Source organism: Phytophthora infestans, genomic scaffold (assembly GCF_000142945.1).
Source record: "Phytophthora infestans T30-4 supercont1.63 genomic scaffold, whole genome shotgun sequence".
Classification (NCBI taxonomy): domain Eukaryota; phylum Oomycota; class Peronosporomycetes; order Peronosporales; family Peronosporaceae; genus Phytophthora; species Phytophthora infestans.
The window spans coordinates 570,541-597,918 of NW_003303696.1; the positions used below are offsets into that span (position 1 = coordinate 570,541).

Genomic DNA, 27,378 nt, shown 5'->3' on the forward strand with positions numbered 1-27,378 from the left:
GACACCTCCACTCATGATCCGGGCGCGCTAGAGCAAAGAATGTGGACCGAAGGCAGCGTAAAGTGGTGACTTACAATGTACTTGCAGCAGTAAGACAAAAATTAGGTTTGCAACTGATCCATAACAAGCTATTTTGGTTTTTATTCGACGGGCGAAGTAAAAATGGTCTGATATCAGCTTCGCAACTCAAGCCCATCTCTTATTTGTAGACGGTGGGCACTCGACGCAAGCAAAGCCATCGGAATGGACGTACATTTACGTTTTTTTTATAATAATAATAATAATAAATGATATCGTTGACAGTTCGACGATGAACGACCGAGATTGGTAGGGTTTCCATCGAGCTTTGCACACTGCATTGTACTGGACAACTAAAAACCCAAATGGAGGACGAGCAGGAGGTCGAGCTGGACCTCGAGAAACAGCGGCATTCACGATCTAGTTCGTCACAGGAAGAGCAGCATGCGAAGACCGACTTAGAACAACAACTCGTCGAGGCGACCACAACAATCGCTGTACTTGCCGAACAGTTGAAAGCTGCCAATGAGAAGCAACAAAACCTTGAAGCGGAGTTAGTGGAGGCACGAGCCAGTACGCCACAGCTCATGACGGAGCTTGCGGTGGCACAGGAACGACTTAAAGTCGCGGAGGAAAACCATGTTCGTCTCGAGAAGCAACTGGCTGATTCTCAATCGAGAGTAATTGTCGATATCCCGCGACTTGAGACGGAACTCGCCGTGGCGAAGGAGCAACTTAAGGCGTTTGATGACAAGTTCAAGGCAATGAAACTAGAACACACGCTTGAGCTGGAGAATATAACGCTGCAACTTACGTCTATGGAGGAGAAACACGAGCTCCAACAACGTGCCGAGAATCTATTGACTAAATCAAAAGGTCGAGATCCTGAAGACTTGCCCACACCGGAAAGGTTGTATCTGGCACCGATGATGATCATGCCGGACATGTCCAATGCCTTGACTTGTGTCACCTTCGTAACTGGCTCCTCTCGCGAAGCTATTGACGAAAAAGTGCAAAGGTTACGAGGGCAACTCGTGCCAGGTGCCAAGGCGATTCTCGTTGAGTCTCAAGAAGAAGCCGACTACATCAAGCAGGCGATCGTGGAGAGAGGACGTGAACTCACACAGCGCAAGCGCAACAAGAACCCGGTAAGATTTTTTTATCACTCCGCTTTATATATTTCCGTGACATTTTTTTTCTTATCTTTCCCATGCAGAAATTAGTGGTAGATGTCGAATTTTACAACGAGCCCAACAAGCTTTGCACGCGTCATGCTGACGATGAAGCGACTACGCGCGATGAATTCTTGCGGCTCTTCCAACTTCCGTTCGCTCCTCTCGGCGAACTGGTCGAGCATGTCGCTCCAGAGATCGAAGCTCCCGAGAAAACCGTCGATAACGAAATGCCGTCTGTGGCGACTACAAGTCCTCTGAAGAAGATCGTCGAGAAGGAGACGCCTCCAGCAAGTCCGACGTCCGGCGAAGAGATGGCAGAAGAGCCTCGACCTTCTCGCATCCCATCGGTGCGTAGCTGGCGCCTGCCTGTACGAGGACCCAATCTTCGACTATCGCACCGTTTTGGGTTCAGTTCGTCAGGTAGTTCGCGTTGAATTAATGGAGTGGAGTGGGTAAATATTATGAAGTGACCATCGTACCGCTCCACACTCGACACTTACATTTGCAGTGTAGTAGAAATGGGAAAAGTGTTTGGTGCTGCCAGTTGGGAACAATGGGAAAGGGTCTAAGAATTTTTTTTCCTTACGCCAGTGCAGAACGGCATTTACTGACGAAGAAGCAGCTCTTTGCCGAACGCCACTGACATGGCCTTCCCGTTTCCAGGTTGCGATCCAGCTATGCTGCTAGCAATTCTTGCGGGTTTATCAGAAGCTGGACAACCAGAGTTGTGGGATGAGGATTCCGACGAAGACGAGCAGACTCAGTCGTTGAGCACACAAGAAGGAATGGTACAGCGGTTTAAGATGATGCGAGCCCGATTTGTTCGGCCAGGAGGCATCTTCGGTGAGCAAATACTCGCTGGAAATCTCCGCACCGGTAGGTTGTCACTGGACGATGCCAAGTCAGCGTCTGACGCGAGATCACTGCGAGACCTCACGCCGATGACTGGCAAAGAACTGGAGCTCGGGACGACGCACAGAGGTCGGTACCTTTGCGGTTGGGTGGCTGTTGATGACGCGTTCTTTGGTATTGCCTCGTCGTCACTGATTCTCGAGGATGTTACGGGCTATTTGGTGGAGATTGCTGCCTACGGATTGGTGGATACCGAGCTTCCGGCACATGAACGGCAACGTGTAGTGGCCGGCAAGCTCTCTAAAGGACGACCGATCGTTGTTCTCGAGCCATACTATAAAGTGCGGATGGATGGGTCGGTAGGAGTTCGAGTCGACGAAGCAGAAGAAATTATCCCATGGCAAGACGTCCCGACGGACTTGATGAGCTGGAAGAAGCTCGGAAATGAATTCTTTAGTACGTTGGACTCCCAGAACGACGGTCGTGGAGCGCTAGCGTGTTATAAACGTGCACTGGAAGTCGCACAGTCTGAAGTTGAACTGCTGGCGGTGCTGCTCACCAATATCGCAACTTGTCGCTCTAAAGTGGAAGACTACGCAGCTATTATCCAGCTTTCCGGTGCTGCGGTGCATCTCGATCCTACCTATTTCAAAGGTTGGTATCGTCTCGCTTCGGCTCTCGCGAAAGTCGAGACCAACGGAGACTACAGCGACCTGGTGTTAAGACGTGTAATTGCTCAAGCACACAAGGCGATACCCAGTTTGTCTTCTAAAGAACAACAATTGCTGCAAAGTACGCTAAACGGTGACCATGACTTCGTCAAGCAGTCGCAATTCTGCTCCTACGCGGAGTGGAGCGTGATGCTAGCGAAGTCAGGACTTTTACTAAGTGGAGGTTTACTCGATGCGGCAAAGACGGCAGATGGGTGGCGAAAGGAAGGATCGGTCTGTTTCTTCAAAGGCGACTTCGAGTGTGCTGAGGAAAAGTATCGAAAGGGGGTGGAGGTCATGAGATCATGCTGTCAGAACGCATCGGTGGTGCTGAACAACGTCGCGGCTGTTTATTTGAGGCTGCATCAAGCTTCATCGGCCAGTTCGGAAGAGGTTCCGAATATCGAGGCAGCAGTTTTGAACTCTTCTGTTGCGGGCATTGTCGACCCTCTCAACCACAAGGCGTGGCTTCGTCGGGTTCGCTGCTTGGGCACAATGGGGTTCAGTCATGAAAAATGCGTTCAAGACTTGCAAGGAATTCGCGCCAACGTCGTTTTAAGCGCAGTGGAACATTCGGGCCAGCTGAAAGTTTTCGAACAGAATCTGGATGTCGTAATTCTGAACCTCACCAGATCAGAGACTGCCAAAAGGGATATCAAGTCGACAGAGACTCCAAGTGAACAGCGTGATGAGAAGCCTCCTCCTGACGTCCCAAAAGTCGAGGAATATGAAGAAATAGATCAGTATATCGCTCGATTGGAAGGGTTTGTGGAGAGATTGCGCATGGCACATGCCATATCCAAGTCCCAGTCGAACCCTCGGCTTCAGCTTCTACCTCTTGAGATGCAAATGTTCTTTGCAAATCCGCCACCAGAAATCCACACCGAGTTCCCAAAGCTTCGTAAATGGCCCGAAGGTATCGACGCTGCACTCGCGCAGAAGCTTCTCTATCGTGCCTTCTTGGATGCCAGCGTGAACCCTTGGATCGATGCACTACGCATGCGAGATGGAAGTTTTTTTGACACGATAAGCTTTGGTGACCGAGTGAAGCGCTGGCATGGGACCGGAGCGATGGAACTCCTTCGAGCCAGAGGGTCCGTTCATCATGGAGATATCGTTGACGCTCGTGAAGCTTTGAGTGACTATGCACCGAGATATGACGCTAAGACTCGATCGAACTTCTCCAACAACGTCAGTCGCGCGGATATCTACTACTTCGACTCGACCCACGTAGCGATTGGCTTCACTGACTGTAGTAGTCTCCTGGCTGCTACGCTATGCGAGAACTCAAGTCGCGACGGACCTTTGCGATATGTTGGATTCGAGATGAGCGAGTTTGCCGTGGCCAAGTGGAAAGTAGCTGCGCTTATGCTCGGATCTTCCAGTGTCTCGATCTCAAGTGTGATGGAAGTTTGGCTCTCGTCAACGTGGAGTGAGACCACGTTGAAGGACTTCAGGAACAGCTTGAACGTTGTACTGACCTCGCTACAAGAGCAGGATGAGAACCCAAAGGTGATGGCATATTTGAAGCACTGGGCGTCGGCGGAGACGATTTCTGCAGCTGAAGCACGTTCCCAGTTCTTCTCGAACTTGGTGAAACACAGTAGTAGAATTCTACCTGCGCTGTGTTGCTTCTGCCGTCAGATCGACCGCCTCGACTTAACTCAGTACATGCTGACTGGAGAGATCCGAGCATCGCCCGATGTCGTGAATCTGGTTGAGAAGGAGCAACCTGGTGCAACTAAAAGGACCAATGGCTCAACTGGACAAGCGAAGAAGAAACGGAACCGAAAGAAGAAGAGAACGGCGAAAGGAAAACGTGTGAAAGCGTCTGATGCTGCGTCCCTGGTTGGCAACTTGACGATGTGGAATGTGCCCGCTAACTCTCCTCCACTCGATGACGAAATTGCGCTTAACACTGTGGATTTTAGGACCTTGGTGGAGGACTACGTTGACCCAGAAAAGAAGCAGAAGAACTCGACAAAGCGTTTGTCGGTGCTGGATTTGTTCGTCATTTACATTCTTAAGAATCTCCATCGTCTTCGCGGTCTGATGCTGGCGAATATATTGACAGTCGAAGTGAATTACGGCGTCGTCAAGGCAGGACGTGATGCGAGTGACCCCGTGGATGAGGCGCTGCTGACGCGTATAGCGGAGCTGCAGCCGGAGACTATTTCGTGGTCAAACCTGCTGGATTATTTTTCACTCGAGGGTTTTCATGACCTCGCTCGACGCTGTTCGATGTATGGAAACTGTTTGCACTACGGACACAGCACCAACTGGTCGGCACAAGTATTCGGAGCGTCAATGATCGACTATCACCCGGGAAATGCCAGCGTGATGATCGAGGCGGTGCTTAACTCTGCTCTAGGACTCTCGAACGAGGCGTTGCCAGGTCCACCACTTCTTTCAATGGTAAATATGCTCACGAAAGAGAATCTGGACAAGTTATTGTTCCTACCTTTCCGTGAGCCGCCACTCGATGCCACAGCGAACGTTCTCGCGCAGATTTGGAATGAGGAATGGGTCGAGTATTTCGTGAAAAAGGGGGAAATGACGAGCCAAGCGCAGCGGCGTCTGGGGACTTCGTGCACACCAATGAACTCTGGATTTCAGATGGGTACAAACAATGTGGCAGTGGCGAGTCCTCTCGATCGCTCGCCATGCGCGCTCTACTTGAGCTGGTGCTACGATCCAAATGTGCGATTGGTCGAGGGAGACCCTTTTGAGTCAAGTACTCTACGTGGGCTGGAGATGCTGGCACGGATGATGATGCACTTTGGTGTTTGAAAACTCCCGGGATGCGCTAGTTGTTTTGTAAAGCAGTCTCTGATTCAAGGGCTGAGAGAATGCAGGCAACGTTTTTGGAGCTGGTTTTTGACCTCGCATATTTCTCTTACTGAGTAAAAAATGTATAAAAAGAAAAAAAGAATGCACTGAAATTCCCGCGACGTTAAACCCTGAGCGTGCATTTTAGGTCTGGTAAAACTATTTCAAAAAGCTGCACGACTCTGCCAAGTCAACTTTACACGTCACGAGCTTCTTTCCCCTGCAGTAGAGCTGCAAGCGATCCAATAACATTACGGAGACCATCCTCTTTTTCATTCTCATTAACGATAAGCGTGCAGAATCGTGCACCTTCAGCATCCACCTCCATGACTTGCCACGTCAACAAGTCCGAGACGACACCGTAGATATGTTCGTTCATCTGAGGATCCTTTTCCAGCCGCTCGAGCAAGGCCGTCTCCGCAGTGATGGCCGTCTGTGCCATGCCTTTGTCAAAAACTTGCTTGTTGCATTCCACAATTATCGCGTTTTCGAGGTTTCCATAGCGAAGCAGGTCCACACGACCGAAAGACTCAAGAGCTTTGCCCTTGAACGTCACATTGCGCTCGATCTTCATTTGGCTAGTACATTCGCGACAGACGGCCCGCATCACAGCGTCGATCAGAGCCATTTTGTCCTCGTCAGAAGCTGTTGCAACATTTTCCATAGAGCTGGTCTCAATGATATCGCCCACTGTTGACAAGAGCAGCTCAAACGAAGATTCGTTAAGTGGCATTGGGTCGATCTCGAATTGCTTAAGCTGGTGGCTATCAGCGTTTTCGTAGACCTTCTGCAGATTCTGTTCCCAAGCGACGTCGTCGAAGGCAGCTCGAAAGCGTCTCTTTTGGAGAACGCTGGCAAAACGCTCATTGGGCTGCTCCCTCACCCGCATTTGCAACAAACGGATCCGCGCCTTGTGTGTTGCGCTCGTCGGCATTTCGTACTCATCAAAGAGCTTCGGCGTAGGGGCAACTGGAACTGTACGAGCCATGATGACGAGGAATGTTGTGGTGAGAGAAGAATTCGTTGATGCTGAAACATGACATGGGAACTGCCACTTCAACTTGCCCATTTAGAGTTTGCTACTCATTTTCAAGCGCAATTGGTTACAATCAATTTTAGCTTGCAGTTTGTAAAGCATACTCTCCCTCGGCAAAAAGTGGCGGGAAAAAGACCCGCGCAAAAACTCTGCCACATTTTTGCCACAATCGCTTCGTCCGAATCATTGCCATGAGCGGCGAGGAATTGGCGCTGAAGACGCAACTGCTGTTGCAGGAGGCGACGCAGATCACGCAGCAGGCGGCTGTGGAGAGTGTGGTCGAGAGTGCTCGCGCTCCACCACCAGAGTCCGAGTACCAGGCCGCAAAGAGCGCGCTCGTAGCCAAGTTGCGCAAGAAAAAAGAGGCAAACCGAGCACACCACCAGCAACTCAACCGGCGGCGTCTAGGGACGCAGACGCCGCAGTCCACAGTCAAGAAGAATGATATATTCTCGCCTCGCAAGGCGATGAGGCTAGCGGTAGCAACCACGGCGTCGGCAACGTCGCGTAAGAAACAGGACATGCTATTCAAACTAAGGACGCAGGCCATTCAACAAGGCGCACAGAGTATGGCCGAGTTCTTCGGACACGCGACCTATGAAGACCATTTGAAGGCTATAAACGAGGAGGAAGAGAAGAATATTCTTAAGAACGAGAAGCTGAAGGAGAAAATGGAGAAGAACCACGAGGAGCAGGAAAGCAAAGACGAGCACGAAGATACGGAGCCCATGGACACTTCGGTGGAGAACGTCGAGCACGAAGAGACGGAGCCCATGGACACTTTGATGGAGAACGTAGAGAGTTCACACGAACAAGAGGACGAGGAAGAACACGTAGCCATGTCTATAGCGCCCGCAGTGGATGAGAACGCGACGTCTATGGCGATGGAGAGTCCGAAGCAGCAGGAGGAGGAGAGTGTCAAGGTCGTGCGTCGGCGTAATAGGATCCAGAAACCCGAACCCGCAGCTGAAGAGGACGGCAACGAGGCAGACAGTGAACAGGACGACAAGGAAGGAGCCGACGCAGAAGAGGAGATGGAGGACGCAACAGACGCTGTGGAGGCGACGCATGACGCCGAGATGAATAACAAGGAAGCCGCGTCTTCCACGCCCTCGAGTCCAAAGGACAAGGCGGCAGCGTACCGCAACATGCTGCGTGCTGAGGCCTTGCAGACGCGCAAACGCAAGCGCCTGGTCAAAGGCGGAGACAAGTTCGTCGAGTCGGAAGCCGAGGAAGACGACGAAGAAGACGTTCTCAAGATCGGCGGGCTGGGCGATTTCGGTTTCGGCGTGCCGCAAGCAAAGACGCAAGAGTTCAGGGAGGCGGAGGAGGAGCGCAACGCCTTGAAGCTTCGTGAGGGAGATCTGGACCACATCGTCGACGATCTGTCGGACGACGAACGCGCGCAGGAACAGGATCTGGACGAGATGTTCCGTCGCGAACAGGAAGACCAGGACCGGCAGCAAGTGAAGGAAGTGATGCGCAATGTCAAGGAAGGCTTCGGTCGCAATCGTCGCGCGTTCTCCGGTCTCCACTCTGGCTCTGGCGCTCGTGGTCGCTTCAATCTCGACGAGTTGGTGGCTGCTGACGGTAGTAAGTTTGAAGCTGCGCGGTTGGGTTTGTTGGAGTCGGACGAGGAGTTGAGTGAGGACGAGAATGGCGAGAAGAAGAAGAAAGATAGCGAAGAGGAAGAAGAAGACGAAGAAGCGCAGATGGAGCGGATGCTACGTGAACGTTTCATGAACCAGCCAAAGATTTACGTGACCTCGTCCGAGTCTGGTAGTGACAATGAAGAAGAGGACGAAGCTAAGAAGGACAACGGACCTGATGGAGACGAAGTGGAGTCGGACGAAGAGCGAGAACGACAGCAGATGAAACTCTTCTCGGAGCGAGCTCGTATCAATCGTCGGATGCAGCGTATGAAGGATCTGCAGCGTCAGATCGCACTGGAGAACAACGAAGCAGACCCGAATGTGAAGGCCACTGCGATGCCCAATTTGCTGCTGGAAGAGGACGAAGACTCGCAAGAACTGATGCACATGATGAACCGTACTGACGTCGACTCAACATCGGACAGCAGGGCAAGTTCTGGAACAGCTCAGAAGAAGGCGAGGACAGATCGAACTCGTCCGAAACTCGGTCGGCTCAACTCGTACGGTGGTATCACGTCGGCATCTCGAGGCTCGTCGTCGTTTAGTCGCGTGATCGGCCAGTGCAAACTCTTCAGTGCCAACTCGGTACGTTTTGTCTGTTGCGTAGTTGGTGTCATTATTTTTTTTCTTAATATTTATTATTTACTTGTTCAATCTACAGGCTGGAGGTGGTGGTGCATCGTCCAAAGGTTTCGTGTTCACTTCGTTCAGCTCGGATAAGGCTGAAGACGGCGATGAGAATGCTGTGCCGAACCAGGATGAGGTTACGTCGACGACCCGTCCGGAACTTGGCAAGAGCAAGAGCTGGAGTGGCACAAAGAATGCAAAACGACGCGGTGCACCAGGAGCTAATGGCAACACAACGAGCAAGATGCGCAAGAGCGGTGGTCTCTTCTCAGTGCTCTCCTCGTTTCAATGCGTGTCTAGCACAAGCCAAGACTCAGGAGTGTAGGCATTTTAGAACTGTATTCACTATCTGCCACAATCAACTGACGTGCCCGCCAGCTGGATTCGATATAATCCATCATTTCTTTGGAATGTTTTCTTAAAAAACACAAAATAAAAGGCTGAGTACAACACATCAATTTAAAACCCAGCGTTGAGACAAGGGTTTTGACGATTGACGATTGGAGATCGGACCATAACCCGCGAGACGAGTCAGTGTACACCGCTCTTGGGAAGGAGCTGCACCATCGTCTCCAGGCTCTCGACACCTTTGCAAGTCCAACGGAGCGCCATTCTCCGAGAATCCGCGGGTGCCGGACGCCATGTCGCTGTCCCATTCGCGTCCGCAAACCGCCAGCAATAGCAGCAGCGACGACAGCAGCAGCGAGCGCGAGATACACAATGACACCCGTGCTTCCTCTTCGTCCATGGATGATTCTGTAGGCTCTGCGACTATCAGTGGGCCGTACCGCGTGGGAAACTCGGACGGAGATACGTGCTCGTACCACGCAGTACAGGAGGGCGAGTCTTGCCGCAAACCGCGTACGTGCTACGAGTGTCTGAACTCGGACGTGGCTGGTGTGAGTGACGGCTGCCTTTTGGCGCCCTCGGGCCTCTGTGAAGACATGTCCAGCTACGATGCCACTCTGGATTATCGTCGTAACACCACAGGCGAGGACTTAAGTCTCACAGGTTGGTATAATTACTTCCCGTCGGTTAATTCCACGTACTGCGAGCCAACGGACGAGGCCTGTGTGCTCTGTGACGAACTGGTGAACAATGGCAGCTTGAGTCAGGCGTCGCATTGGGGATTTAAGACGGAAAACGTATCGACTGAAGTGGAACGACAGCTCTGTGTTGGCACAGACGGCTGCGTGTGTGTCATGGCCTGCGAGACGAACAACTGGGAGTTAAATATGCCGGCGGAATGTGACGCAGATGGCAGCGCGTCGGGGAACAACAGCACTCCAGCAGACACCACGAGCTACAGCACCATGCTGATAATTTATTTAGTGTTGCAAGTGACGTTACTCGCGGTATTCATGTATAAACGCGGACTATGTCGACGAATGGCGCGACAGCGACCTCCTCCGCGACCGGAGGGGCCCTACAATAATGTGAACGCTATTACGTCGCCGTCGAACCGTTTGCGGCTTTCAGGGTGGAAGAAAATGCAAGAAACGCTGATCGAGCGCGAGAAGAAACAACGCGCTAATCAGCAGCCACAGTATATGTCTTCACCTCATGTAGGAGGCGCAACTACGGAGGCAGGAGGTGATAACACCCAGGCACAGCCGCTGTCTCCTCAAGTTTCAGCGCGGAATAATGACACAGCTCGAGCTGCCTACACAGAGGTCCAGGATGAGTGCAGTACGGTAATCGGCAGCAGAGATCGGAACAACGGTGCGCAGGCAGCAAGCGTGGATAGCGACGTCGTGGTCGTGGAAGGGTCCTTTGAAGAGAGCTCAACCGACGCCGGTGTTACGCGGACCGACCGCTCGTCGTCCACCGTCGCAATGCTGGAAGCCCGACGCGATGCCAAATAGAGTACGGTCTTCCTTTTAGCTGCTTAAGCAATTTTGATTTGCAGTACTCAGGTATGCAATGTTAGGTGGTCTATAACTTAATGAAAGCAGGAGCCAAGCCTGTCCGTCTATGATTGTGTTTTGAGAAAGAAGTAACGAGTTTTTTATCTTCCCCTTACAGCAGGAGATACCACAAATATGATAAAGCTGAAGTGCCAAATTTGACTAGCATACAGTTGGGGCATGACAAAATGTCGAATGCAAGTTCCGTCGATTACGGTGCTCTTAATCAATCAAACACGCATTTTATCCAATCCGATAGAATTATTCTGACTTTTTCATCCAATTATCTCACTTCAACTGAGCATCATAAAGTGTTCAGCTGAGACCGATCAGATGCCGGAACGCCATTGAAGACCCTGTCACAAGTGCAATCCTTACTCGTCACTTTGGCAATCCCTAGTGGCACTAGTAGCGAGCGCGTCGCATTGACATCGAATTCGGTGTTAGACAACTCTGTTGAGGCGAGTATGAATCGCACCAATTCAGACTTGGATACGTGCGCGTACTACGGCCTCGAACCGGGGGAAACCTGTTTCACTCACCGCAGTTGCTACGACTGCCTCAATGTACCAGTCGCCGCTGATCCACAAGGCTGTGTGTTGTCCCAGTTCGGCTACTGTATGTCCATGGTTTTCTACGACTACAAACTGGACTACCGAACGACCAGTGGCCCCAATGCGGACAGTGGCAGCCCCCACAACTTCACTGGAGGACTTTATCATCAGTATCCTGCAGTGAGCACAACCTACTGTGAAGCCACGGATCCCGCCTGTCTCGAGTGCAACGCCATTGCACTGAATTACGCCAGGCAGGACAACTTTCTGGCCAGATCGACCAAGTTTTGCCTTGGCCAGTCTGGCTGCGTCTGCGTGTTGAGCTGTGAGCCGACGGTGTGGAGATTGCGAACTGTGTCGCTCTGTGATGACTCTGATCCGTCTACTATTGCTGACTCGAACTCGGATTCGAGCACGTCCTGGACCGCGTACACGACGAGTCCATCAATTATTGTCAACCGAACGAGTAATAATTTGTCGAATTTGTACTGGGTGTTGGCTGTGCCTGTGTTCATCGTGCTGCTCGTAGGTTGTGCTTTGTGCTTGTAGTTATTGAGCTTCGAAGGCGACAGTTATTGCAGATACGAAGGCGATCTCCTAGAGCCCGACTTAGATTGTCAGCTTGGCGGGCGTTACATGAAGACCTGATTGACAAAGAGAAGGAACCGGTAGATTCTGTTGCTTTTCATATTGAGCCTTTAGCCGGTGTACAAGAAGAACGAGCCCCGCGACATCGTGATGTGGGGGAATTCAGGACAAATGCGAGTGAAAATCGGAAGTAATGTTGTGCCCAACGGTGGTATGTGTGTGATCTATGAGCTTGATGCTTAAATGCAGAGGACAACACGATCTGGACAAATGCATTTTAGGTCATGGTGACTGTATACAGCGTCGAAGAACTTTCTGCTGGTTCTCGGCGTTTGATTACGTTTTTTCGGCAACCTTTAGCTAGCAAGGCATTCGCACAAAATTGTAGTGGGTCTAGGAACACTATTAGGGAAGCTGGCGCTTCCTGGCAAACCAAAGCTCTGTTAGTGGTTTGGCTAATCTCAAAGTGAGCTCTAACACGACCTGTCGTAGACTACAGCTATGGCTAGTCTCGTACTTCATACGCGTAGTCTCATACTGAATCCTGCTGCCTAGTCTCGTACTGGGAAGTGGTAGCTATCTGTACTATCGCATCTTGTTGCCAGCTTGGGAATGTCTGCCTGTCGACATTCCCCAGTGCATGGGCTAGGCTTGGTCCGTTAAAGCCATCCACCACTACACCGCCCTCCCAAGCCTTGCCCAACTTGATAAATCAAAGAGAGTGGCTACTGCGCCCATCTGAGGAGGTCTCTTCTTTGTCATGCCCTATTCCTCGTGTGTCATGCTCTGCGCACGCTATACGAACGACGGCGTATACAGTATACTGCAAGGACAGAACGAGTGGCTCCCCCTCATTTGGAAAAATGAGCAAAGCGGCAAGTATGGAGCGCCGGCCGCGTCCAGCACAAAAGCGCCGACAGTACGCTGCTCCGAGTGAAGATGATAGCGACAACGGTGACAGCGACGCCGAGTGGCCACTGCCATCCGGGGACTCGAGTGTACAGTCGTCGCAAACCTCGAGCCAGTTCGAGACACAGAGCGCCCAAGAGGAGGCCTCCAGTGGAGAGACATCTTGTGCCTTAGCCCCCCAGCTACTTCAGATGCAGTTTGACTCGTGGGAGTCATTCCATGCTTACCTCAACGAGTATATGGCGCAGACATACCAGGTTCGCATCGCTAAGAAATTGTTTAGTTGACAACTAGCCTAATTACTACTGTATGTGTACCAGAGCTTTCGAATTCGTACTAACAACAAGGTCCAGGAGCGCAACTGCAAGATCCAGAAGCAAAATACTTTAGCTCCTCTAATCCCAGAGGAGTGGATCTGGTACGACAAGACCCTTGTTTGCACCCACGCGGGCAAGTACAAACCGCGGGGTAAAGGCAAGCGGCCACGTCGGGAAATACGATCGACTGAGTGCGGTGCACAGGTATGTAGTCATTTATATTTGGGCACAGTTGGGCTAAATACTATCGAGTTAGGCACAGATGGGTGAATTCCCATCGGGTCGGGTTCAGATGGGACACCTGCAACTGGATGTGCTGTAATGCCTTTCGTAATACTGACAAAATATGTGTTCTTCCTTCAGATAAACGCTTGTGTCCGTGTCGTCAATGGTAGCCCAAACGACCCTGTGTTCGCGTTATGCGTCACTACTGCCAAACTGCAGCATAACCATCCCCTGACTCGTTCCAACTACGAGCACTACTCGTCGGTCCGAAAACGGCACTTGCTCCTTCCATGGTGAAGACGGTTGATGTTTTGCGCAAGGCGAAGGCAAAGAAGAAAAATATTCTGCAGTTTGTCCTTGAAAATTCAGACTGTAACATGAAAATTCGCGACGTCCACAACCTCATTCAGCGCCTAAAGGATCAAGAGCGTGAAGGAACGACGAGCAAACAGAGACTGAAGACGTGGATGCAAGAATTTGGGGATGAGCCTGGTAATGTGGGTCGCGTCTTTGTGGAGAAGCACGACCAAAAGGTACGTAGATCCTTTTTTATTATGGGACTAATCGACAAGAAGACGCCGCAGTATCTGCGCTACAGATACCTTAGCTTGTGCATTTAAATACATTACATTTTGACCAAACCAGTAGTAAAATGCGAATGAAAATGCGCTTGTGAGATGTTTCACCCGTAGCTTGCTGTCAGTCCAAGACAGACATAGCCGTATAAGAGACCGGTTAATCCCGTATAGGAGTCCGGTTAATCGCAGCAAACCCGTATAGTTGCGTGACACGCATCAAAATATTACATTACTGGCTCTTTCGGTAGTTGGGATCAGATGGGCACAAATGGTCGTATGTGGGAGTCGGATGGTGTCGGATGGTGTCGGATGGGAACCAATGCCTCGTCACATTTTCCCCCAGATGGGCACAGTAACACGTGCCTAAATCAAATCAAGTACAGCATATATAACTTTCGAGAGGTTGTCGAAAGTATCGTGTTTCAGAAGTCCGAAAATATTCGTAATTTACGAAAAATATCCTTAGTTTACGGACCCATCGAAAAATCCAACCCGCTGCTCATTAGAGTGGTTTAGCAGCAGGAACTTGTGCGAGTTGTAGACTAGCGCCAATCACACAACCCTAATCACACTGCCGCACACGTTGGTTTGCCAGCGAAGCATTTTGCAGAGCGAACGCGAGCTCTTATCAGTCCTTGGTGTATACTACATTTGCAAAGCACACAAGCCAGTCAAGATGCTCGAGGAGAGCTTAGTCCTCGCAGCGACCGCTCTGGACCTCGTCCTCGTCGAGGACGCCGCTGTGCTCTTCGCCAGATCTCCTATTCCACGACCAGTCCTCACACTGAAGGGCAACTTCAATTTCAACGCATGAAGCGACGGAGACTGTCGTTTTAATTTCCGATTCTGGAAGCGTGACGTAATTCGGCTGCACAAGGCGCTGCGGCTTGAGGAAGACTACAAGCTACCGAGCCGCCTTCGCGTTGGTGAAGTCGAGGGGCTCTGTGTGTTGCTGCGCCGGCTCGCGTACCCTGGACGGTACGGGGATCTTGCTGTGATGTTCGGCAGGTCGCCCAGTGCGCTGTGCCTGATCTTTCGCTTCATGGTGGACCTAATCTACGCTAAGTGCAGCAAGCTTCTTGCCCTTGAGTGCGGCATATTGAGCTCATCAAGGTGTGGAGCTTATAGAAGTCGATGAATAGTCCGTCGGGAGCCATGACACCTTGATACTTGAGTGCATGCTTGCGCTTGTGCCCATTATAGCACTGCCGTTGGTTGTGCACTGGTCGGGCGATGCCACGCACCGTGCCATCAACGAAGCCGATACACCTGTCGATAGGACTGCCGCGTGCAACGACCGCTGCAGCGCGGCCCCGTTCTCGGTCGTCGGCATGATGTCTACCTGCTACGAGTAAGTGAAGTAAAGTTTTGCAGCGTCTTGTTAGCGTGCATGGCGAGTCGTACTGCTTGTACGGGGATCCTGCTTACCCAAATCGGCCTACACTGCAAGTCGGTTTCAAAGGCTCACGCCTTTCGCGGGATCAAGAACCTTTAATGGTGCAATGAGTGCTGTGCGTGTATCTGTCGAGTGGGGGTTTGGTGGAATAACTCGGTTGTGGCCGTACGAGGATATTAAGGTTTCGTCCAAGCTCCTACTTTCTCCTGTCGGCAAGTACTACCTAGTTGCTGCTCTACTGACAAACTTTAGAAGTTGTACTAGTCCCAACCAGATCAGTCGTTTCTTCGGAGTTAGTCCGCCATCACTCGAAACCTACATAGCGCTCGCTTTTCCTACTGCGGAATTCGAACTGCCATAGCTCGCATAACCTCAATAAATGCCATGCGCTCTTCCTTTTCTAACGCTAAACGCTCTCGTTCTAATGCTATGCGGTTTTCCTCGTTCGCTACCTTTTTGAGCTCCAAAGTACGTGCAAACTCATCTCGTTATTTGACGTGTGCCATCAACTCAGCGAACTTGTCATGCTTGCTCTTTCTCCCCTTCATTCCGGTCATGGCCTCGTCGCGCATTGCATCTGCGCGCTCGTCGTCTCGCTACTTGGCTCTCTTGGCCTGCTTCTTCTCCTCCTCCATCGTCTCAGCGTCCTCGAACAGCTCTAGCACGTCGGCGAGCTGGTCGTCCCTCTCGGTGTGCTCTTCATCGATACCACTGGCTGCTGCACTTCTAGCCATTTTGGCCTTGAAGTCGGTGAGCAGCAGAGAGCAGCGCTCTCGGCATCGCCTTGCATCCACATCCAGCGCCAAAGCCGAGGCCACGGCTGCCCATGCAGCCGTCATCCCGCCACGCTCCACCTCGAATGGATTCGCTGCGAGCACCTCCTTGAGCAGAGCATCGTCGTCGTCCTCATCGAAGCGGACTTGTGTCTTGCGCTTCTTGGTGGGGCGAGAAGACTCCATGGGCGGCGGCTGGTGACTGCTGGTGCAAGATGTAAAATGGAAGAGCACTGGAGCCGTGTGCTCCACCAACTTGTGGTTTACAGTATTCGGATGCTAAAGTGCATAGATATACATTTGTATACGACTTGTAGAAAGCTTATCAGTCGTAGCTACATCACTTGAACGAACGTGTGACGCTCGTCTCTGGCATTCCTCACAAAAAAAACTGGGCGTCACACGCTCGTAGCTTTCTGCTAAACCACTCTATTGTCGGGCCAGCGTATGAATGTGTTTCTCGAATCGTGAATCATCTCTGGCTGCTGCAAATTGCTTGAGTAGCACAGGAATGTCTTTCATTAGTGATCTCGCAGGTTCCCACGAGTCCTCAATTGACTCCAAGCCCTTCCAGGCCACCAGGATGTTTTAGTCCTTTTTTTCTTTGTTCCATGCATAGTCCAGTAGTTCTCTTACTGCCAGGATCTGCCCCTGGGCTGCAACATGCTCACGAATTTCCTCCGTGATCTGCAAGGAGCTGTCAGCGTAGAACTTCAACCTCGACGAATGGACGTCAGTTTCCGCTCCTGTCACGAGGTGGCGGACCCGGAACGAGTGCGTGTCGGCCCGTATGACTTGGTAGGGTCCGATCCATGTCACCAAAAGCTTGTCTTGATGCTTACTATCCACTCGTGATCTGAGAACGTAATCTCCAACATCAAAGTTCAGTCGTTGTGCATGCTGATGACGCTTTTTGTTACGCTCCGTCTGTTGATCACGCGCCGTGATCATCGGTTTATGCAAAGCACGTACACTCTCTTTCATCACCTCTAACCAGCGTTCAATTTTGGCCGGCTGTCCTGGTAACTCAAGTATCTTCCGTTGTTTTGGGTCTACGCAGAAACTCAGCGGCGATGCAATAGGCAGTCCGCAAAACAGTTCTACAGGTGCCTTGTTACCAAGCGATGGGACCGGCGTATGGTTTAAATTTCCTTGTAAGATGGGTACGAAAAAGGTCCAGTCATGTGTATCCACTTCATATTTCAAACACAGTACTCGTAGCACTTGTATGACGTCGCGGTTTGCTCGCTCGACGCTGCCATTTATCCACGGACAGTAGGCATCAGTAAATTCTTGCTTTGACTTAAGGCGACGGCATACTTCTGCTACCACAGTGTTCTTAAAATGCGATCCTTGGTCACTAATCCAGAGTGGTGCAATGCCGTATCTGCTGTGCCACGTGAGGATAGCGTCGACTGCTACCTCGCTGGTCGGTACAGCACATGAGGTCAGTTCGCAGAAATGAGTCGCTTCGTCCTTAAGTACTAATAAGTAGCGATCACCCGCGAAGCTATCGCCCAGAGATAAGAAATCCCAGTGGAGAGCTCCATTTCGTTCATTCGTACGGTACTTCTCCCCCCATGGACGCTGGATTATTTTACTACCTTTGACATGGTGACATAGTAGGCACCTTGATAAAAATTTCTCCACCTGCGCTCTCAGGTGGACCAAGTAGACGAATCTTCGAATCGCTTCAATAGTAGCCTCTCTGCCCCGGTGTCCTTGTGGACCGCAATGCGCCACCACCAGTATACGCAATATCAGGTTAGCGTCCGTCTCAGGTATCCACAGCTTCCCGTTTACACGCCATCCTTGCTCGTCATCTCCTATTGCTTCCTGTGGACGACTTTGTTTATGTCGATCCTGAGACTCGAGGATCGCTTTTAGGGTAGGTTGTTCAAATTCTGGGTCGTTCAGGGGGCGTATAGGTAGCTGCGAGGGTGTAGTAGCGGCGCTGTGGTCACCGCTTGCTCTTTCGGCGTTTCCGTTTACGTCTTGCAGTTCTTGAGTCCGTAGGAGCTTCTGAGTGTCTTGGTCGGAGCGTCATCTGTCGTAGGTGAGCGTCCTTTGCGTGGTTTCCGGCCTATCGAGACACCATGTCGCTCCAAACATTCGATGTGCCTTCGATGTGCTCGATCACGTACTTGTACTCCATCAGCTTTGTGGCCCACCTGAGCAGTTTGCCTCGGATATGCTTCTTTACTTCCGCGCCCGGAGCAAAAACGTATATCAGGTTTCGATGTTCACAATATAGCTGGAAATTATTGGGTCTCAACAACAAGTAACTTAGTTTATCGCAGGCGCATACAATTGGGTATGCCTCTTTTTCTATGATACTCCAATGACACTGCGATCCAGTAAACGTTCCGCTCAAGCAGATCAACAATTGGTGTTGTTGCTGATGCGCCGGCTCGTTAGCCTTCCACTCGATCACTTGTGTCACCACCAAACTCCAGCCAAGGTCGCTAGCGTCTGTTAAAACACACATCGTAGCATGTTCCACCGGGAATGCCAACTTGACACTGTTCATCAGTAATCGCTTCAAACCATCGAACGCTAGTCGTTCCTCATCGGTCAGACTGATGGCTATCCCAGAGGCAACGCGTTTTGTCCGCCTGGTTGCAGTCGATAGAGCGTGATCCAACGCGTCTTGCAGCGGTCGGGTCCTTCTAGCGTAGTCCAATAAACTATCTCTTATCCAATTTGCCGAGCACAAGAACTGCTGTAATTTCCCCGCAGTGGATGGATACGGCAGCTCCTGGAGCGTGCGGAGGCGCTTTGGGTCGTGTCGAACACCAGAACCAGTAATAATCCTCCCACACCAACGTACTTCACTTTTATACAAACAAGATTTCTTAACGCTCAGCTTAAATCCGAAGAAGTCAAGCAGTTCGAACATCCTCTCCATTTTCTCCAAGTATGTGTGCACGTCCTTCGCAAATAACAACAAATCATCTATCCAAATGAGTAAGTGCCGGTGTAGCAGCTCTTCCAAACACTTCTGGATCGTGGCTTGAAAAAACAACGCAGCATCTGTACAGCCTTGTGGTACCCTTCTTGGAGTGTACACCTTGTTGTGCGTCATGTCCGAAAGCATCTCCTGGCACTCGTCTGCTAGTGCCAATTGCCAGTAGCCCTTGATGAAGTCAAACAAACCGAAAACAATTGCTCCTTCAACATCGCCAAGGTCGGTGTTCAAATCGGGCATCACCCCCACAATCGCCTCAACCAAAGCGTTTGCCGGTTTATAATCGGCTGTCTGCCGAAATTCTCCCGCTCCTTTCCTCACCGGTAGTGCTGGGCACGCCTGACGACTTTCCTGATTCTCGTATACCCAATCTTATTCGACCAACTTGGAGTTAAAATCATCCAAGAAACGTCGTATTTCTGGCGGATACCTCCGAGCCTTACACCGATAGGGTCGAGCGCCAGTCTTGAGTCGTACACGCATTGGTGGTACCTTAGCAGGTGGATCAGCTCCCAATTGCAGCCTCCATATATCAAACTTGCTCGCAATGCGAAACAATTATTTCTTATGCTCGCGTGGGAAGCCATTTTCGATCGCTTTCACCACCAAGCCACGTACCCCCGCTCGTACATCATCTTTTAACTCATCGATACCAATAGTTGGCTCATTGGCATCGTCAAAGTCATCTCCGTCCATATCAGCCGCGAAAGGCACTGCCAGCATGTCAATTTGCCGCCCAACGTCAATTCCTAGGGAGAGCAACAGGTCATTTCCCAGTAGGAACTCACCCGAGTCGCCAGAAATGATTAAGCACTCGACTGGCTCGGCAACATTAACCTCACCGGCAATTGTTCGCAACTTTAAATTCAATTTCACAGTCCAATTCACACAAATCACAGTCCCATCAGCCAAAGTGCACTTCACTGGTTTCACTAGCTTATGGCGCACAACTTCAGGCCTTGCCTTTTTCACCCGATCAAAAGCATGTTCATCTAAACAGCAGCGGTCTGCCCCACTGTCGATACAGAGCGGAATCTCCACCTCATTCTCCAGCACAACAACCTTCCCACGCTTAGGAATACACGCTTGGACTCGGTTTAATCTAGCGGCTTCCTTTTTTGGTAGCTGTGCTCTTGGTTGTTGGTACTTTTTTGTCTGCGAGTAGCTTATCGCGCTCTGCGGGCGTAGCGGTTGGACATTTGGACAAGTAGTGGGCTCCTCCACAATGAAAACAATCTTGTTTAGGCACCCCCTTCGTAGCTACCTGAGCGGATTTCCCAGCCTGGGATTGATTTGTTTTGTTGGACTGCTTCATTTTCTTCACTGACCGGCGATCCTTCTGCTCGGCATGACGTTTCTTCTGGTCTGAATCACGGCTGCGCCTCGGGTTGCCAACACTCTTCAAAGCACGTTCTTCAATTGCTTGTTCCCTGGCTTTGTCGCTCACCAAAAAGTATAACTTCTTGATGTCAGCCTTTGCCTCGGGGACACGATAGTCGAGTTCATTTTGCACCTTGTCCTTCAATCCCTTTGGGAGAGAGTTGATGAGCAACTTGCATTTTTCTTTTGGCCCCTTCTCAGACTCAAAAAAACTAATGAAGCCGTACTTCTTGATCAACATGTTGCATTGATGAAAGTAATCAGTCACTCTCGAATCGATGTCCATGTTTTTCATGTCCATATTGAGTTCGTCACGAAAACGTTCCTTCACCGGAGGAAGTACCTGGTTCTGGAAACTGTCGGTGATCTCACGGATCTTCTCCAGCAGGAAATCGTCCGACACATCCTTCTTCTCCACTCCCCAACGAACCTCGCACAGTGTTTCGAGCAAGTAGTCATCAAAAGAACTCTTCACACTCCTCATCACAGCGGCGACGTCTTCCTTGCTGTCCTTGCAACGCTCCTTCACGTGGCCTTCATGCTCCTTTCGTAGTTTCATCCACTCTACCAGCGCCTCACGGGCGATAGAAGTCACCTTAGGAGGGTTAACCACCGAAAAAATCGGCTGCGGAACATGCACTTGCTGTGGCATCGATGTCTCATCCGGTCCTGTCGTCACTTCAGTCTGCTGCTCACGTCCATCGGAGCTTAGTACCTCGCGAAAGTTCTCTATGCCGTCACTTTCAGTAATCTTAGGAGCCGGCATCTTCTTTCAGTTGGTTGGTTTTCTCCAATCCGTCGGTTAGTTGCTGAACCCGCAACTAAATATATCTTTGTAGTGGGTCTGGGAACACTATTAGGGAAGCTGGCGCTTCCTGGCAAACCAAAGCTCTGTTAGTGGTTTGGCTAATCTCAAAGTGAGCTCTAACACGACCTGTCGTAGACTACAGCTATGGCTAGTCTCGTACTTCATACGCCTAGTCTCATACTGAATCCTGCTGCCTAGTCTCGTACTGGGAAGTGGTAGCTATCTGTACTATCGCATCTTGTTGCCAGCTTGGGAATGTCTGCCTGTCGACATTCCCCAGTGCATGGGCTAGGCTTGGTCCGTTAAAGCCATCCACCACTACAAAAATTCATAACACTCGTCAGCAAAATGCCGTTGATTTCCTGTGTGTATTTCATCGAGATTCACTCTTTTACACGTAGAAACACACAAAAAATGGTACTGAAGTATGGGTTAGAGTTACAGAGCTAAAAGAGTTAGACCGCGAGGTTCCTTTTACTACTACAGTGCGCGCGGAAATGATAGACGAAAACTCGATTTCGAGCCGGTTTTTGTCAAATCAAAGGCAATGAATTTGGGCTTTATATCCAATCAGGAGAACACCATTACGGTTCTTTTAAGGTACTGTTTGTTGTAATCCGCAAAGTAACGGCTGAGAAACACTTCAAAATCTGCTGTTGTGTTGGAGCACTCTGAGCGAAAAGTATAGCCTAAGTGCTAAAATCTGCTTGTTGGGAGACAACAATGCTGTTTACAAGGACCTTCGTGAATAAGTATGGCCAACCAGAAGTCGTTATGCATTTGTTGTGTCATAGTGTGCTGTATAGGGATGGGTAGAGGGGCATCGCTGTCGGACAAGGAGAAGGGAAGTATTTTGGCCTACAAGGAGGCAAACATGTCCACTAACGCAATTGCTACGCGTGTGGGACGTTTCTGGAAGGTAGTGAGCAACTTTCTAAAGGATCCAGAGGCGTATGGAACCAAGAAAAGCTCCGGTAGACCAAATAAAATGACACAGACAGCGGAACGCCGCTTACTGACTTAAATCCAATCGAGAACTTGTGGGGAATTCTTTCGAGAGCCGTGTACATCAATGGCAAGCAGAACGACACGAAGGAGGAGCTCGTGGCGGCCATTAAGAAAGCCTGGGACGAAATTCCTCTGTTGAAGTTAAAACGTCTTGTAGCATCGATGAAAAAACGATGCATGGAGGTGTACAAACTGGAAGGGCATAAGACGAAGTACTAAGCTGCCTAGCCAAGGTCGTCACGGTGTCTAGAAAACATGGAAACAGAAGATAAGTGCTGATACATTTTGTTCGTCAATCATTTTCGCGCAGAGTGTTCCAACACAACAGCAGATTTTGAAGTGTTTCTCAGCCGTTACTTTGCGGATTACAACAAACAGTACCTTAAAAGAACCGTAATGGTGTTCTCCTGATTGGATATAAAGCCCAAATTCATTGCCTTTGATTTGACAAAAACCGGCTCGAAATCGAGTTTTCGTCTATCATTTCCGCGCGCACTGTAGTATTATGAAAGAGTTAGTTATTTTAAATATATATTATAAATAGTGGGCTCTCCAATTATTTTGCCGACGTTTTTAGGCGATAAAAATGGCAGCCCGTCATCGTAAATGTGTGTGAAAGAGTTATTTCCTAATATTTAGCTAAATTTTTGTCTAAATCCACCTGCGTATATTGTACTTCGCAAGTAAGCTTCGAGGCTACACCAGCAGCAATGTTTTATCTTGTCTTATGTATGCGCTGGTAAATTCATTCCAATTTGGTTGTACAGATGGCGTAGGTGAGAAAAATGCAGCATCTGTGCCAGAATTGCAGTTTCAAAAGTGCACCTTCTCGCCGCTTTACTGTAAATTATCGTGGATCACGCTCGCATTATCGTTAATCCACCCCTGCTACTTATAAATCCAGCAAATCTAATCTCGTTTTGCTAAAATCCCTGCACTGCAATAACCCTTAGGTTTTAACCTTTTTCTTTTTTACCTAGCCCTTTTGTTTGACAATACAAGACTGCGAGTCTACATTATGTTTTCCATACGATGCTGCCGCGACAGAATTGTGGCAGTGCACTCATCGCTCTGGTCATACAACCAGCTACTGGCCCAGTAAGCATGGGATAGCGTTGAGCTTACACGAAACCACCAGATCATTCTCCAACTCGCTCGCTAGTGCCAATTTGTCGACATCAGCAGAGAGGGGAAACTCCTGAAAAGTGCCTCAATCTCTCTACTTTTGACGCGTCATGTTTGAGATGCATCAGTTTTCAAGTATCTATGAAGATTCAGTGTGTGATGAAGCTCCAGTCATCGTTTTAATTTGAAGAAGCTAGACTGTTAAAACCATCTCGTATCGTCCAGAGGTGTTCGCTGTGCTGTTCAGTACGATAACAGTGACAAGCCCGTTGGCTAGATCGATGGGAGCTGCCACGATGGTCGCGCTGCAGGTCTCGATGCACTCTACGAAGATAAGTTCAAGTGACATGCGACTACTTTTTTGACAGTGGCCGCACGGACTTTGGAAATTCTGCTTCGTACCAGATCAGTGGTAATTATTAGCTATTGTATACCTATGATGAGGGTGCAGGGTCGTTTAGGACTGCCACAATTCCCGTTTACCGTATTCCATGTCCTCGACGAGCTGGACCCCCCGTGGCTACATGGCCAAATTGGTCCAGCTTAATGCTGATAGTGTTCACAGATGTACTTACCGGTCATTGGTTATAATCACGCTGGGATTTGCTAGCCGCTCGCAATCCCCCATTTACAGGAAGCCCCATAGCATCACAAGAATCACCAGGCACCATGGTTCGTGACACAAGGTGCACAGCGAAGGAAAAACTTCTCGCTGTGCTGAAGGCTACTGCCCCATACGCAACTTAAAAGGGAGCGATGTGACGCCATGGCGTGGCACCAGGACAGGTGCAATGATTATTAAAAACCCACGCCAAATTTGAAGAAACAGTGAAGCGAAATCCCCGAGCGCGGCCGCTCAATGTTGGTCAATCCCGAGCTACCCCTCAATTGGAAGAAAAGCTGGCGAACTGGATAATTGATCGCCGCCACCAAGAGATAGCCGTGATGTCGAATCAAGTAATCGCTAAGGCACTTGCTATTGACCCTACTTTTTTAAATCTTCCACTACTGCAGCCATCTTGTTTTCGTACGCGGCTCGCACCCTCAGAAGTCAATTTGGAAGAAATCCAAAGTGGCAAGCTTATGAACCGGAGCGAGCTAAGTTGTCTTTAACAACGTGCTCTAACTCGCCGCTTTCAAAGCGTATGACCTCGCCTCTAAATACGATAGCGTCATCGATCTTTAGCTCCCTTCGTGGGCGGCACAGCTTCGACCGCCATCGCCTTCATCGCACCCCACGACGTCACGTCAGGCATCGGTGATGCTCCTGTATCACTCAATACGTTTTGTTATCACTAACTCACCTGTATAAAATACACAATGCCGCGTACGATCATGTGCTTGCTGGCGACCGCACGTCCTTCCGGCTCCTGCACTTCGAGGGCCGTTCTCTTTCTGGTCAGCGTTCGTCTTCAGATCCGTTCACTGAGACTCGATCTGCTTTTCCCCCTTCCGAACACTATATGATTTGCTAAGAAAATGAGCTGGGGGCCCAGCCTTTCGACGAAAATTGAATTGCCTAGGATCGAGCGGCCAAGGCTACTACAAATGTGATGCTATATTAGCAGCAGCACCTGCAAAAAGGGCGCCGGTAAGAAACGTACATAAAAACGTTCTAAAATACACTAATTGATTCAATAATAACTTCGTTTTCTATCCTGTAAATCATGCTGACAGTGCATTGGCTCTACCTATCTTCGCCAGAGAGAAATTCCAGATATGAAGCCCGCTTGCATTATCAACTAACGATAGTAATGACACCTAACGATGGTAATGACCAGCCGCGCTTTGCTCGACTGGGCGCCCCCTGCGGTTCGCATCGCTCGCGATTTAAAGATTGAGTGTACTGGAAAGTGCAATCCTCGGCTCGCTGGTGAGCTCGGCGCTGGGCGCGCCTTCGCAAATACCGCGCGACCCTGCTTCGCGGGCATCCCCCCCCCCGCCGCCGCGGATTTGCTGCGGCTATGTGACCTCGCACCCTCTCGCCTCCGTTGGAAGGCCGCTACTACGGCATTGAGGTGATGCTTCAATAAGCAGACTTGGGCGGGAAGTTGAACGTGTGATAGTCACTCGGTCACAATGATGCTACTCTTTGGCAGCGACAAGAAGTAAGGGACAGGTGTGTAACTGGGGTACGTAACCATTGAGAAAGCTATAATTACTAAATATACAAGCTTTACCTCGTACCTCGCAATTGGTTCTGAGCCCAAAAATACTCGGAAAAGAAACCTGCTGCGCGGCAAGCCTTTCCAGCAAGCAAGATGGAGAAGAGAAGAGCTAGTAAGCGGGGCGATCAAGTTCCCTTACTGGAAGACAAGAACAGTGACTTCAATGGCTGGTACAGCCGGTTGATGCTGAAGCTTGATGCAAACGGGCTGTGGGAGGACTTCTGCCAGAAGGAAGAGCCAGTGCCATCGAAGGAGGAAGAATCCACTCAGTAACGCGCGCACATGCAGATGAGAAAGCAAGCGCGATTAAAGGTAGATAAGACACTTTCACCAGAGCTCTTTAAAACCGTAGAGACTGCAGCTTCCCACAGCAGACGCAGCGAGCCCAGGAATCGGTTGTAGACCGCTGTGGGTCAGCAGGAGCGGGTCAATTTTCGCCTCGCGTTGCTTGCACGTAGGGCCCACCATTTGCAAACTGTGAGTAAGTGGAAAAGTCTATGCCGCTCGAAAGGAGAGGCTGCGGAAGAACTTCGTAGGGGCCACTAAGCTGTCTCTTGTGCACCAGCTCCGTGCCGGCATGGAGTTGAAGCATAAGAAGAGCGTGAACCTGCTAGTGTTCATCAAGGGGTTGAAACAAGGTTTCAGGAAGGTCGAGAGCAGGGGCATACCGCTGCAAGACAATTAAAAGCCGTACATTTTAGTGATGGTACTAAATGATACTTTTGAGAGTTTTTTGCGTCCATATCTGGTACAATTTTTAGCAGAGAGCACAGATTTAGAATTTGACAAGCTGGTCGAGCTTTAAGAGAGCTCATATCTGGAGGCAGAAAGACAAGCGCAGTTAGCCCGTGGCTCAGAGATAAAGTTTCATGGCGAATTCGTATTGGTTTTAAAAGGTACAATACGTGAAGGTGCACGGTGGGATACCTCGGCACAGGACGCTAGCTATGGAAAATGTCGTCACTGCCACATGCGTGGTCACTATATCCGAGACTGCCGCATATATCAAGAGAAGTTTAATCATGGGTGGAGGTATGCAGATCGAGGAAGGATTTCCATGAAAACGATAGAGATCCAACTCGATAGCGGATGGATATACTCAGCGGGATGGAGACCGATAGCGTAATGAAGATCGAAAGTGGAGTAGAGATAGCAAATACTATGATGGTCCAGGCGCACGAGGAGATACGTCGAAGTACAGAAACAGAAAATATGATGATGGAGCCATGGTGTCTAAGAATGAAAAGGCGTTGAGATCTAGATCTAGATCTAGCTCAGAGCAGCACTAATGGCGATTGGTTCCAGATTCTATGGAATGAAGATAGATTGTAACGAGTGGACCTTGGATTTAGCAGCCACACGGCACATGACTTGCTCGAGGGAATCACAAGTGAATTACAATCCAATCTCAGCAGCAGTTTAGGTTGGAGGTAAGCACGAGTTACATGTCATGGGTATTGGGGATAAGAGAGTGACCTTGCAAAAAAGATCAAGGTACAAGACATATGCTGCTACGGAATGTATACTATGTTCCATCAATCCAGTTCAACTTGTTTTCAGTGCGCATGCAAGTTGCACTGTGCGGGGCAGACTATTTAGCTGTTCACTTCGACCATCCTACTTTTGCTACGGTGATTGACAAGGGCGGAGGTGTTACTCGAGTCAATTTAGCTCCACAGACAAGCTGTAAACAATGCCGTTGAGAGGTATACATAATGAGTGGCCAACCGCAATCGGTGCTAATGCTAGTGTAGATGAGAAGGCAAAATGCGTAT

At 50.0% G+C, this 27,378-nt stretch overlaps 5 protein-coding genes across 5 annotated transcripts; 4 read left to right on the plus strand and 1 right to left on the minus strand.

The window, feature by feature from the left end:
• Positions 1-383: 383 nt before the first annotated feature.
• PITG_18172 (uncharacterized protein) lies at positions 384-5,484 on the plus strand (the record flags this gene model as incomplete). The annotated part of the gene is made up of 5 exons (XM_002896280.1): positions 384-1,166; positions 1,235-1,604; positions 1,857-2,699; positions 2,967-5,222; positions 5,327-5,484. 5 exons carry the CDS (start codon positions 384-386, stop codon positions 5,482-5,484), a joined length of 4,410 nt encoding a protein of 1,469 aa, XP_002896326.1.
• Positions 5,485-5,780: 296 nt separating this feature from the next.
• On the minus strand, positions 5,781-6,572 carry PITG_18173 (uncharacterized protein; the record flags this gene model as incomplete). Its single annotated transcript, XM_002896281.1, has 3 exons — positions 5,781-5,999; positions 6,060-6,422; positions 6,468-6,572. 3 exons carry the CDS (start codon positions 6,570-6,572, stop codon positions 5,781-5,783), a joined length of 687 nt encoding a protein of 228 aa, XP_002896327.1.
• Positions 6,573-6,811: 239 nt separating this feature from the next.
• On the plus strand, positions 6,812-9,224 carry PITG_18174 (cleavage induced hypothetical protein; the record flags this gene model as incomplete). The annotated part of the gene is made up of 4 exons (XM_002896282.1): positions 6,812-7,360; positions 7,520-7,675; positions 7,745-8,861; positions 8,941-9,224. The coding sequence occupies 4 exons, from the start codon at positions 6,812-6,814 to the stop codon at positions 9,222-9,224; spliced, it is 2,106 nt and encodes a 701-aa protein (XP_002896328.1).
• Positions 9,225-9,438: 214 nt separating this feature from the next.
• On the plus strand, positions 9,439-10,864 carry PITG_18175 (uncharacterized protein; the record flags this gene model as incomplete). The annotated part of the gene is made up of 1 exon (XM_002896283.1): positions 9,439-10,864. The coding sequence occupies one exon, from the start codon at positions 9,541-9,543 to the stop codon at positions 10,762-10,764; it is 1,224 nt and encodes a 407-aa protein (XP_002896329.1).
• Positions 10,865-11,273: 409 nt separating this feature from the next.
• On the plus strand, positions 11,274-11,909 carry PITG_18176 (uncharacterized protein; the record flags this gene model as incomplete). Its single annotated transcript, XM_002896284.1, has 1 exon — positions 11,274-11,909. The coding sequence occupies one exon, from the start codon at positions 11,274-11,276 to the stop codon at positions 11,907-11,909; it is 636 nt and encodes a 211-aa protein (XP_002896330.1).
• Between the last annotated feature and the right edge of the window lie 15,469 nt (positions 11,910-27,378).